At 48.5% G+C, this 12,377-nt stretch overlaps 1 protein-coding gene across 1 annotated transcript in view; it reads left to right on the top strand.

The window, feature by feature from the left end:
- Positions 1 to 12,377, top strand: part of LOC135898755 (salivary peroxidase/catechol oxidase-like) — a 217,239-nt gene that overhangs the window by 187,354 nt on the left and 17,508 nt on the right. The window contains exons 6-8 of the mRNA XM_065427888.1: positions 10,332 to 10,499; positions 10,945 to 11,046; positions 11,317 to 11,439. Coding sequence (XP_065283960.1) covers positions 10,332 to 10,499; positions 10,945 to 11,046; positions 11,317 to 11,439 — 393 coding nt within the window. The remainder of the gene's footprint in view (positions 1 to 10,331; positions 10,500 to 10,944; positions 11,047 to 11,316; positions 11,440 to 12,377) is intronic.

The following is a 12,377-nucleotide window of genomic DNA, read 5'->3' as shown; positions in this document are numbered from 1 at the left end:
TATTTACAAGACCCAAGACCTTAAGCTCTGAACACAGCGCCACTACCTGTCTTTCATTTGTATTTACAACCTGCGCGCACGCCCTTTCCGTGTTCTTACACAATCATACACGCGGAACGCTAACTGCAGAAAGAGCCTTCATTAAAACTATCGCCTAATAGTATTGCGTGTATATATATACAGCTTAATATTAGCTTGCTCAAGGTGGCGCTTCTTATTTCTTAACATGTCATACGGCTTCGAAAACTATATAAAGTCACAAGCGTGCTTCTCATGCAAATCACCGAAAATGAGGCCTTCGCCATTTTATGTATATTGTCCTTCGGCAGCAACCGATGGGCTAAGGCTCATTCCCACCAGCAATTGACAGCGGTCGCGCGACCAAGTTGGTGGCAAAGCGACAAGTCGCAAATGGTCGCTTTCCTCGAAAAGCGACTATTCTGGGCCAGTCGCTCTCTTCTCGAATTTTCAGTCGCAAGACTGCTAAACCAATCAGCAGCGTGCCGAAAGTTATGTTAGCGTGTGTTTTCATCCGGTGTCCTCCTGCTTCGCACCGTATACAAAGTCCACGCCAACATGGCAGACTACAGGAATGTTATTGCTGCCTTGTCTCGCGATGCTTGGGGCGCAGCAGTTCCAGCAACGTGTCGAATGTACGCGGTAGCATTCGCAGGAAACACAGAAAAAAGAAGCACAGAAGAAGAAGCACAGAAAAAAGAGGCACAGAAATTATGCACCGATTCCCGCGCAACGCGAACTAGAAATTACAACTTACTCTCGATATTGCTCCTCGTCACGCGCGCGGAGTCCGAGCAGGAGGCAACTTTGTGTGGCCGGCCACTTATCGCGAACGGCGGCACAGAAGCACACACGATAGCGTCGCTTTTTCTTCGGAAGCTTCCGCGCTGCCACAGCTGACACCACCCACGGAACAGCACATATGCACAGTGACGACGTCGTCCCCTTGCTCGAATCAAAATCCATGGCTGTTGCCTGAACGCGAAACCAGCGAAGTGCGCGCGAACTGCGTAGATCCCTAGAGTTCTCACTGAGAACGATAACCTCCGAGATTGCGACTTGCAGGTCCCGCTCGCCCGGGCTTGCCGTTGCGAGCATCGGTCGAGTTCAGTCGCTTTTATGCGAAGCATATTACGAGAGCTCAACCCAGCTCCTCAGGCGCGGCGGTGTCGCCTTCAATACCACGTGACACCGTGACGTCACGACAGAGGAGAAACGGGGCTCCAACTCGCGCCGTCGCTCGAGAGCTCAACCCAGCTCCTCAGGCGCGGCGGTGTCGCCTTCAATACCACGTGACACCATGACGTCACGACAGAGGAGAAACGGGGCTCCAACTCGCGCCGTCGCTCGCGGCGTCGCGGCGGTATATAAGCAGCTGCGCTTGCCTCCGCTAGACACTCACGAGGTGAGATGCCTCCTGGAGACAGAGCTGCTCGTTGGAATGAGAAGCGAAGGTTGCGGCATGCTACAGAGACTGTTTCTAGGTGGCTTTGCTACGGCGCAGCGACTACGCGCCCCGCATCGGACGCGGTGAGCGTCGAGCAACGCAGCGTTCGGCGCGACAACGAAATGTGCGCCTGAGCAAGCGCCGCACGCCTGAGCCGACGCCGACGACACCGGCTTTTCTGCGACACGAGCTCCTTAACGCTGTCGCGTTAAAATAAAGGCTAGTATGCTTCGCATCCTGGGCTTAACCTTAGCTAAGCCACAGCCATTTTTTAGTCGCCAGTCGCAAATGGTCGCGCGACCTCCTAAAGTCGCCGGCGTGATTGAGCCTTAAAAAATGGATCCGATTTAAACTTCGCTCACACGAGATCCCATCTTCATCCCATTTTAAACAACTCTTTCTGCATTTGTCGCTTCAAATGCACGCGAATCGCCAAAAGCGCTCGTGTAGACGAGACGGTTTCAAATTAATCTGATCTGGGCGACTCGAACTAGCGCTGTCGCGAGCCATTATGAATTGGGCTACGTGAGGCCCCAGGATGGTGCGCTCCGCTTCAACCACTCACATTAGAGCGACCAGACGTCCCACTTTAGCAAACGCAGATAGCGCGTTCAGACAGCTATTTCTTGCATTCAGTCTCTCCGTCGCAATTAAGCGGGTCGTGCCCGCTTTCCACCGAGGAAGCACAGCTGCAAAAGCAGTGCCGAGCCGAATTAAGGTTGAACAATATCTAGCACAGTGCAGTTTACTCGGACAACGAACAGCATGGCCGCGAGCGGCACCTATCGAGTACTTTGAAAAAGTCTGCGAAGTACCCTATCGGCGCTCCACAAACATTTCCGTTCAGGCCCACAGGCAGTCTACACTTGGTTAACAAATAAAGAAATTAATACAGAAAAATATTCCAGATAGTAGCTTGTCAAACAAGCCAGCTACCGTTGTTGGGGAGGGACGAGGAGATGGGAAAGTTTACCTGTAAAATCAGCCGCACGGTAGCCGACAGCAGTATAGAAAGAGAGAGATGGGGAACAAGGAAAGGCAGGGAGGTTAACCAATGCCTCGCTCGGTTGGCTACCCTGCACGTGGGGAAGGGGGAAAGAGAGATAAGAAGGAAGAAGGAGAGTGATTGTGCGCGCACTCGCAGATGAAAATTCACTCGCATATATGTTCGCTAATGATTAATGTTCTCAGTGTGTGACCAATGCGAGTAAAACGAATAAATCTATTTAAGAAGAAAAGAAAAAAGAACGTGAGCCATACTTCATAGCTGCATATATACATGTCCTTCGAACAAATCCACTAAGGGCGTGTCCATTTCGAGAACGCCGACTACAACGCTATTCGTAATCATCCTCAATAGCAGTGCCCCACTCCAGCCGCCGCTCTCCACAACATTTGTGCAAAAAATTCATGAGCAATTCCACTCTGTGAAGGTTCGATGACCAGCGAAGCTGTTTAGCGCACTTCACAGAGGTGACCCAGAATATTGAACAAGGTACGAACATATTTACTGTCCTTGTCTGTGGTCATCGCACACACATTCGCACGTCAGCTCTGTTATTAAATTTGTACGTCCCGTAAGACAATGACTGGCTCATACGCCCTTAATCACTGGCTCATACCCCCGTATACGCGGTCTCCTCGTTACGATGACAGAAGTGAAATTCTACGCTGGAATGATGAGCGGCAACGAAGCCATTGCTGATGATAGTTTTTTGCACAACGGAGCCAGCTGTGGAAGAAGACGACGACGACGAACGCCCGAGCAGTGGCACTAACGCGTTTGCACGGTTGGCGCCGATAATTTTTTCACAGTCCTTTTTGAAAAGGCTGGACAAAACATTTCCTCAAGAACATCTGTTCTTACTCTCGTGCCTGGGACCTCTGGTTCCCACGTGTGACAAGTGTAGTTCAAGGGCGCGTTACAGGTCCCCGAGTATATAGGCTATACGTGCCATTGTGCTTGGATCTTTTCTGCACTATATCCAGGATCCACCCACATTATCATCTCTTTTTTGTCAACATCTCGGAGACATTTTTTTTCTAGATCCTAGCCATAGACAGCTTCGCCGTAATATGGCCGTTCCTTGCATAGTTGCCGCTACCGCATCGCCTAGCTGCGCGCCTTTCGAAATTACATCAGAGCGGCTGCGCGCTGGACTATAGTATATACATATACGGCAAACGTTCGCAAATTACTGTGGCGATGCAGAGGATTTCGGGCAACGAGCTGACCGACGGCGTGGCGTTGACGACTGCTGTTGCTGGTCTCAGCAGGTTGTGCCTGTCTCAACTGGGTTACATGCTTCTTCAAACTGACGGTGCATCATGCGGACGCACCGCTGTTCCAATCAAAGCTGCGAAGTACATAATGAATTTGATTTCGCGGCGTGTGGTTTCTCTCATATAAGGTTCCTGCGTTTTAGGTATTCGAACATCTGATAACTTCTTAAAAGAAAAATTCAGATACATGAACCGAGAGTAGCAAGCTTAAGCCAATGAAATACAACAGAATTCTACACATAAACCACGCCCCCCTCCCCCAAATTTTGGAGAAAAAAAAAAGGCCAATTATAAAAATGACAAAGCTAAAGTTCCTAGTGTCCTTTTCGTTTGTCGAAAGTCTCCGCAGAGCAATTCAACGTTCGGCGTAACAAGACTCTTATTGCGGTCACCGCAATGCAAGCGACTCCCGTGTGCGAGGCCCCACACCCACTTTGCTGCCGAGCTCGTCTACGCAGGATGTGCGGCCACACATCGAAAAAAGAATTCGTAAGGCAGCTGCCCAGCTATCGCATCGAACGAGTGTAGCACGAGATGTCAAACGTCGCGCTCGGCGTCAGTGCAATTCAGAGCAGAGAGTTGCGTTTGCCGTATTACTTCCTACACGGTGCCTGTCCCTCATTTTTATTATTATTATTAATATTTCTTCCCTTTAACTCGCAGATCACGCGTAGAGTGTACTGCTTCATTGGACGTTACACAAACCTTACGAGAAATTGGTATTAATAAGTTATTTTATATTTTTTATTCGACTCTTTTAAGGGTAATGTAATCGCGACAGGCTTTATACGCCCGTGCCGAGAGGATCACGATGTACTTATGTGAGAAAACAAAATCAGAAGAGTGAAGAGAAACAGGAAAAAAGAAGAGCAGGGTGGACGGCGAACCGGTTGCGTTGACGGTTGGAGGTGGGCAGATAAATGTTCAGAAAGCAGGAAATCACGCCGTTAGTGTTAAGACATGTGAGGAAGAGACGTCAGCTGATGATAGACAGGCCCTTCGTTGTTCCTACAACGTTGACATAAAGTGTGACCTGTGGTGAACACTGAAATGATCGAATGTCAGAAGGAGACAGAAACAACGTTTCGCAACGAAAATACAAATAACGGGATAAAAAAACATGAACGGCGAGACTTCGCGAACACGGTGACGTAACAACGCGCAGGTACAGACGCGTACATCGCTATTATTGCACCATCTTCGCTGTAAGCGACTCTTCGCTAGAATGCAGGAAACAGTGTTGCCGCGGCGGTCAAGGCGTGGAGAGGGACGATATACACCCTCCACCACTGCTTTCCGCGAAAGTGTTCGGCATTCGATGGGATCCACGCGCTGCTTGCGATTGAATGCTCCGCGCCAACTAGATGGCGATGAGAAGAAAAAAGAGAAGAGAGATAAAGAGAACGGACGACAACGAGTGTGAATGCGAAAGAAGGCGCTTGTACACTGTCAGGAAAGAGCACACATGCAAGCACGCCTGACGTGTCGAGAGGAAACAGACAGGGCGGCCGTGACTATGGATGAGTTCGAAGACGTACACGCGCAAAGGGGAAAAAGAAAGAAAGAAAGAAACGACACGGCGATATCATGGCGGCGTCTGTGATGTCGAAGGCAAAGAGGGAGGAAGACGGAGGGGAAACAAGGGGAAACGGTGAACCAAGAAAAGAGAAAACAAGAGTGAAGAACTGAAAGGGGAAAAAAGAAGCACGAAAGGTCTGGCATAGATAAGGAAATACACAGCCCTCCGCCACCTCGGCGAAGTAGCGAGTCTCCAAGAGCTGGCTTTCCAGCGAGGACGGCTTAAACGCGCGGAGGCGATCGCCTTTCGCTTCCTCGCTCTTCTTTCGAGGCCGCGTGCGCGTGAAACGCGGAAACGCCGCGGAAATGGCGACCGGCGAGCGCGAGGATGACGGAAATAGTCGCCTCCTTGTCGCGAGGGGCGAAATCACGATAGGCACGAGTTTTGAGAGCGGCGCGCCCGTACCGATGATTGACCGGTCAACGACGGCGCCTTCGTCCGCGTTCGACGCGAAAGAAGACAGAACGGCCCGTTTAGCGCACAACGGAGGAGCGTTTTGTCTGCTCGATTTTTCGCTTTATTCTTTCGCTCTTCTTTTTCTCTCTTCGGATACGAAAAGAGGTGCTCGCGTCCCTGCGCGGATTCGCTGCTCGCTTTCGTCCGAGTGAGAAGCCGGCCCACAGACATTGAGGTAGGAGAAGCAACTGTAGTGTTCGCTCAATTCCTATGCCTAGTCGTCGTGTCCCTACTTTGAGCGAGCTTTCGAACCTTTCGCAGACCTCTTTGCGGCGATATAGACTTCGATCTAGGCGCCAGCCACAGGGCGACATCTACTCCACGCGCCAAGGCGGCGTCGCACAACCATAGAACACTTAGTGGTATACGTTGCCTTCGCGAAACAAATATTTGCATGAAGGCTCCCTACTGTTTGGTATATGCGGAGATGCGTGACTGTCTGGAATGGCTGTCCAAGGTTGGTTACCGAAACGCCGAATTACGAACTTTCTATAGCAACGTCGAAAGCAGTGACGCCAGGCTGACGCACGAGGGAGTACTTCGTGTTTTAAATATTTTTTTCGGCACTGGGACTACCACGTTAAGATCTCCAAGGGTGCTTTAAACCACCGAGGAGTGACTGCAAGCATAGTTTATGCGTGCTACGTTACAAATGCAGCGCACGTAGCGTTTGCGTATCGCCATTTGTTTTCTTCGGATACTTTCCTTGAAGGCGGCGACTAGAGTCACTAGCGCAATGCGATCTGGTTACCTTCCTCGCACGGAATTTGAAAATACCGTTTTGTGACGTGCCAGAGCGCATTCCGTTTGGAGGCAGGTTAAGAATGTGATTTATAATGTTGGGGTCGGCAACCTTTCACTACCACAGACCCACTCTGTAGAAAGCTGTCAGGGAAGGGGTTCATTGAGGAAGGAGGTATATTTAATGCAAAATAAAAGCTGTGAGGTCGGCCTAAACTACTTTGTTCTAGCTTTCTACTCAGAATCTGGATACAAGGGGGAACGAAAACACTAGGAGAAAGAGAGGGAGAATGTAGAGAAGACGATGATGAAGAGAATAGGACATTTTCATCACTACGACATAGCAACAAACTCCATTGCCGCAGTACCACACGGGTGTCAAGTGGCCCACCCGCACGCAGCAGCAGAAACTCGTACCACAGTGAAAATTGTATCGCCTTTCTATTTTAGCATGTTTACCTCCGACCGAACTTGGCAAGTCGCGTAAGTCGAAAAAAATTAATTACTGAATATACACCAATGAGAACGAGGCATTTCACGCCTTGTTATCGTTAATTCGCGAGAAGACTATATATATAAGGCTCGGAAAGAGCGAACTGCACTAATCCACGTGAAGCCTCCCCCCCCCCCTCCCTTCTCATCCCTCCTACAAAAAAAAAAAAAGAAATGCCGCGGGCTGTCTATAAATATCCGGGCCGAAACCCACGAAAGTGCGGCTGATATTTATTATCCCCATCAGAAATTATGCGTTTCCTTTCTTTTTCAAGAGGAATTGCATAGTTCCCCTTGATCTAATCACAAAACGGCGTGGAAGTGAAATAGCGGGAAACGACACCCCAAGGACTCGGAATCTAGTCAATTAGATGATTAACTGTGTCTATTTAGGTACACGAGTCTCGGAAGTGAGATAGCGGTGTACGAAAGTGTTCTGGACATATACTCGAGAAGCCTTCCTTTTTTTTTCTTCTCTTTCCTCTGGTTTATTATAGGCCTGTTGCCACAGATGCTCCCGCGAAATGTTGAACAGGGGCTAACTTTTCCTCGAGGAACTGATCTAGATAAAAGTGGGGCGGACACATAACATAGATTTCCCGGCGATTGATTTCTCTCTCTTTCCTCATGAGTGTGTGCGAGTGTCTACAGCCGTTTATGTACGCAACTGAGGCGAGAGCTATTCAGGCCAACGGATGCTGTGTTGAGACTGCGACAATGTGTGATAGAAATTCGAAAGAAACGTAGTATAAATCATTTTACACCTCAAATGGAAAGCGAATCTTTCGAACAAGGCACCTACTAAGAAATGAAGTAGCTTGGTGAATTTCGAGCCATTTGTAATGGAGAATTCTGATCTATGCCTACCATACGGACGAAGATCGAGCCGAACCACAGCATTTGCAATGAATTAACGCACGAACGAAGCAAGTATGCGGCGTAAAATTAACTGACAGGACACGCTACATCTCGGTACCATGCATGCATAAGAATTCGTGTAGGTAGGTAATATTAAATGAAGGCCAACTGCAGAGGTGGGAGGGAGTACGCATCCGTCTACTCCGTTTCGAGCAGAACTCATCTACGATGACTATCCAAGTGTGCGAATAGATGAAACGTGTCTCGGTGAGGCATGCACTGCAGCCATGCTTCTCTCTCGCGCTTCCCTATGGACACGTTGCGCCATCTAACGTTGCCGCCGCGAAGTCCGCGCATACTCAGTCATCCAAAATGGCGTCAAAGAAGCTCGTCGAAGAGCCATAGATACCCAGTGTCGCATACTCAGTGTCACATACCTAGTGGCACATAACCAGTGACCCAAATTTCCGCACCAATCTTTAAACTGCCCTATTTTATCGGCTCACATTTTGGTTAGGTCAGATAACCGGACAAAAGCTGGCCTGATAATGCCAAGAATGCTATTCGCGTTACCATTCAAGCCTTTCTTCTGGCTTTTTGTCGATGCACCCAACATCCTCATGACGATGTTAAATAAAGAATTGAATTGAATTGAATTGAAAAAGGGCACTTTAGCACGTGCCGAAAACTAACACATGCCAGAGGGGAGGAAATATATTATTGGTGTGTTCGCCGCAAACGGAGTGTAGAAGTTCGCTAGTCTATTGCGATTTGAGCTGCAATATAAGTGCCGTAACTCAACAGCAACAGTTGGACAGTTAGAGCTTAGCAAGTTGCTTCGTGAAAAAGGCTGTGAGCTTTCTAACTTGACATTGAAAGAAAAAGTATTCGTGACCGCGATAATGTAGCGATTATTTTTTTCTAGTTATATTCCTTGCTGTGATTTGTCAGTGGATTTGTCAGGTAGGCACCCCACCTATTTTGTTGAAAGAATCAGCCGTTCATGACCAATAAGAGAAGAACAGAATTACTCGTGCAACGTTCCCGCGCTCCGACCATTATAACAAAGTTCACCAACCTTTTGCCCTCAATGACTTACTCCGTTTTTTCCTCCTCCACTTGGAGATGCAGTAATGTCATCGTTGATGTTATTAGCTAAAATAATTAATGCGAGTAAATTTTCAGAAGTACAGAACGAATTTCTATCGCTGGTTAAGAGACCGCAAGCAAAAAAGCACATACTTATGACTGTTTACACCCCTGCGCAATGTCATGCGCTGTTGTAACTGGCATCATGCTTTCTCTTGCTATTTACATGTAATTTTTGTTTACACGTTGTTTCTCTCGTGAATTTTACCTGTATTCTCACATGCAACTGTTTTATATATTTGCGACAATTGAAAATGACGAAGCGCATTCTTATTTGATACTTTAGCTTATATTATGTTTTGTATTGTACAAAATCATTTGCACCATTATAAGATTGTTAAGCTTTTGTAATTTTGTGTTCACTGTACCAAAATGCATAGTGAAAAGCTCCCCGCCCCCTCTCTATAATAATGCCCCATGGGCCTTTTGGGTAAATGCAATAACAATATAAAAAAACTCAAGAGAAACGCTTAAGTCTGCTTACGTGTGGGAATGCGAAAGCGTTATAGTTCCTTTAGAGGATTTTTTTTTTTCGCGCATTCCTTGTCCGCGCAAGCTTTCGCCTGCGTTCTAACTGCTACTCTTGATTTGGCTTTTTGATTTGGCCTTACCGGCACGCCGGAAACCCAGATTCGATTCCTACACAGACCGAGTAGCTAGTAGCAGTAGTACAAACCTTGTTATACTTTGGGGCAATAGAGCAAAAACGAGTGGAACCCCTAGTTCAGGGCTCCACCGGCATGTGCGGCTCGCTAGGCTTGGTCGAGCAGAGCAACTTGGCTCTCCCGATCCTTGCTCGCAAGTCAAACCTCCTACAGCCTTTCAAATGGGTTTGTCCCCTAATAAGGGTTAGTTAATTTCGGGTGGCTTGAGTCCACACGTCCACGTCATGTGGGTGCCAGATGGCCTTTGAGCACACATGCAACACGCGTATCACGCGTGTATGATGCATGTATCACGCGATCACCTGGTGGGCTGGCACAACCGGTCTAAAATTTACCAAATTTTTTTTTTTCAAAGCCAATAATTTACCTTGTTTGCAGGAACCTCCCTGAGAAATCTGACGTCGGTCTGAGCATATTTTTACGTGTTTACACTCCTTGCGCAGGCGACCATTTTTGGTACCATCTTTCGGTCAGGCCGACGGATATTCGCGCGATGGGGATATAATGCTATCGGATTGAAAAAAAAAGAAAGAAAAAGAAACGAAGTACAGCAAAATAAAGCCCACCATACCGGCCCTTATTATGGATTTTGGTATTGCTCGAGTGACTCACGTGTCGCTACTTTTGTGTGCGATCGTTTCAGACGAGGAACGCCAGGATATTGATTGCTGCAAGTACACGCCCGAGGAGAGGCATCCCAACTGCTTGATCATCGACATCCCACACGACGACCCCTTCTATAAGTTCTTCAACCGCAAGTGTCTGGAGTTCTCCAGGGTTCTCGCCGGTCTCAGGCCATCCTGCACCCTTGGTGAGCGCCAAATATCAATCACTACGCTTTGAGCACATCCTGTCATACAACCTGTTCAAAGCTAGGGACGCAATTTATTTGGCTTGTAGCAGACGAAGTCGGGTACCAGCTACATCGAAGCCACGGCGACCGAATTGTGCTTTTAAACCAAAATTTAGTAGCTTCTTTATGCACCTTATGACGTGGTGCAACAACGGAAGCTTTCAATATGCCTTCGTGCAGTTTCTATAGGCGTTGATGAAAACTAAGGGTCATCGATGGAGTATATATCGAAAGCTTGTGGACGAATAAACTTCTTTTTACGTCATTGTGGCCTATACAACCAAAGTTCTTCGATCAAACAAATCCGTATCTTCTGTATTTTTTCGTTTGCTTGTTCGCAATCTTTGCGCATGTTGGTGCCAGGTGTGGCACTTCTGCATCTGAATGACGTTTCGCCTTGCAGGTCCGCGGTCCCAGATGAACATCATCTCGGCGTACCTCGATGCCGGCTTCGTGTACGGAAGCTCTCAGGAAGTCGCCAGCCGACTGCGCGAGTTCTCCGGAGGTACGTGTCCCCCCTCCCCGATCGAGGTCGTCGCGCGTATATACGTCTCGTGTGTGCTTCGGCCGCGCTAAGTTGGCACGCCCATGATAGAGGGCTACGCAGCCCCCGACAGCGCGACCTCGCGAACCGCAACTGGGTGGACACCGTAATCGAAGACACCGCTGGCGCAGCTCGCTACTAATACGAATGTGGCCGTACAACGCCAACGCCGATTTGTATCGCTGATTCGTGTCTTTCTTTCTTTTTGTCTACCCTCTCCCCCAAAACAAGGACGCATGAAGACCACTCCTCTTTACCGAGACTTGGGCCTCAAGGACCTGCTGCCCATGAAGACGGTCGAGCCGGACGTTGGCTGCATGGCGAGGCCCAGGAACCTCTACTGTTTCGACGCAGGCAAGTGCACAATGCCGCCGCAGTGACCCCTCCTTTCACTTCCTTTAATTCGCTCCACGGGCGCGGGTGTGCAACCATCATCATCGGCGGCGGCTCCAAACGTATGCCGCGAGCATTGGCGGTACTTCCTGACCGCCATGCCGCCTTGAGAGTGACACGTCTGCGTTATGCCGACCTCGAGGCATGTCAAGTCGATAACACCTCCTCGTTGAACCCGTCGTCGTACCATCGACCTCAAGGCACCACTGCGATACACTTTACACGACGCCCACATCGCTCTAGTTGTAATGAACTATATATATATATATATATATATATATATATATATATATACACACAAAACAGGCGACAAGGACAACGCCCTAATGGAGACGGGTTGCCCTTTGATGTCCACGGTTTCGCCGACAACAGCGGCGTAGAGTGGCATCTAAAAGGCGGCGTCGACATTAGCAGACACGCGGAGGTTACGCGTGGAAATCACAGTGACATGTCCAAGAAGCTTGAACAGTATGCGGTGAGATCTTATTAGCTTCAAAGTTTTAACAATAGAGGAAATCAAATCAAGGCCCTGGTACCGCGTCAAAGGCACCTGGTTTACAAAATTGGATTCCCTTGTCAGCCTGACCTAAGGAGGCGGGAGACAGAAACGCACATGACCACACGAACGCACAGATCGAGCGAACCACAACAGTACAATGAGACTGCCATTCCGAGTGGGCGATCTTACATGTGTTGCGGGCGACAAGTTCGACCTAATGATTCTCTTGCCGAACTAAGCCCAAGGTTGCCCTGTATCACGTGGGTTTGTCGCCGGCATCCCTTGCAAGTTTTCACTTAGCTGTCTGTAAGGCAACAATGGCAAGATATAGCCTTGTGCAGCGAGATAATTGCGGCCTTGTTATCAGAAAATAGCCTTCATGCACCACAATGTATTGTAA

The sequence above is a fragment of the Dermacentor albipictus genome, chromosome 3, assembly GCF_038994185.2.
Source record: "Dermacentor albipictus isolate Rhodes 1998 colony chromosome 3, USDA_Dalb.pri_finalv2, whole genome shotgun sequence".
In the NCBI taxonomy this organism is placed as follows: Eukaryota; Metazoa; Arthropoda; class Arachnida; order Ixodida; family Ixodidae; genus Dermacentor; species Dermacentor albipictus.
Note: the sequence above shows the minus strand (reverse complement) of the source record. Positions and strands in the feature narration are given on the sequence as shown.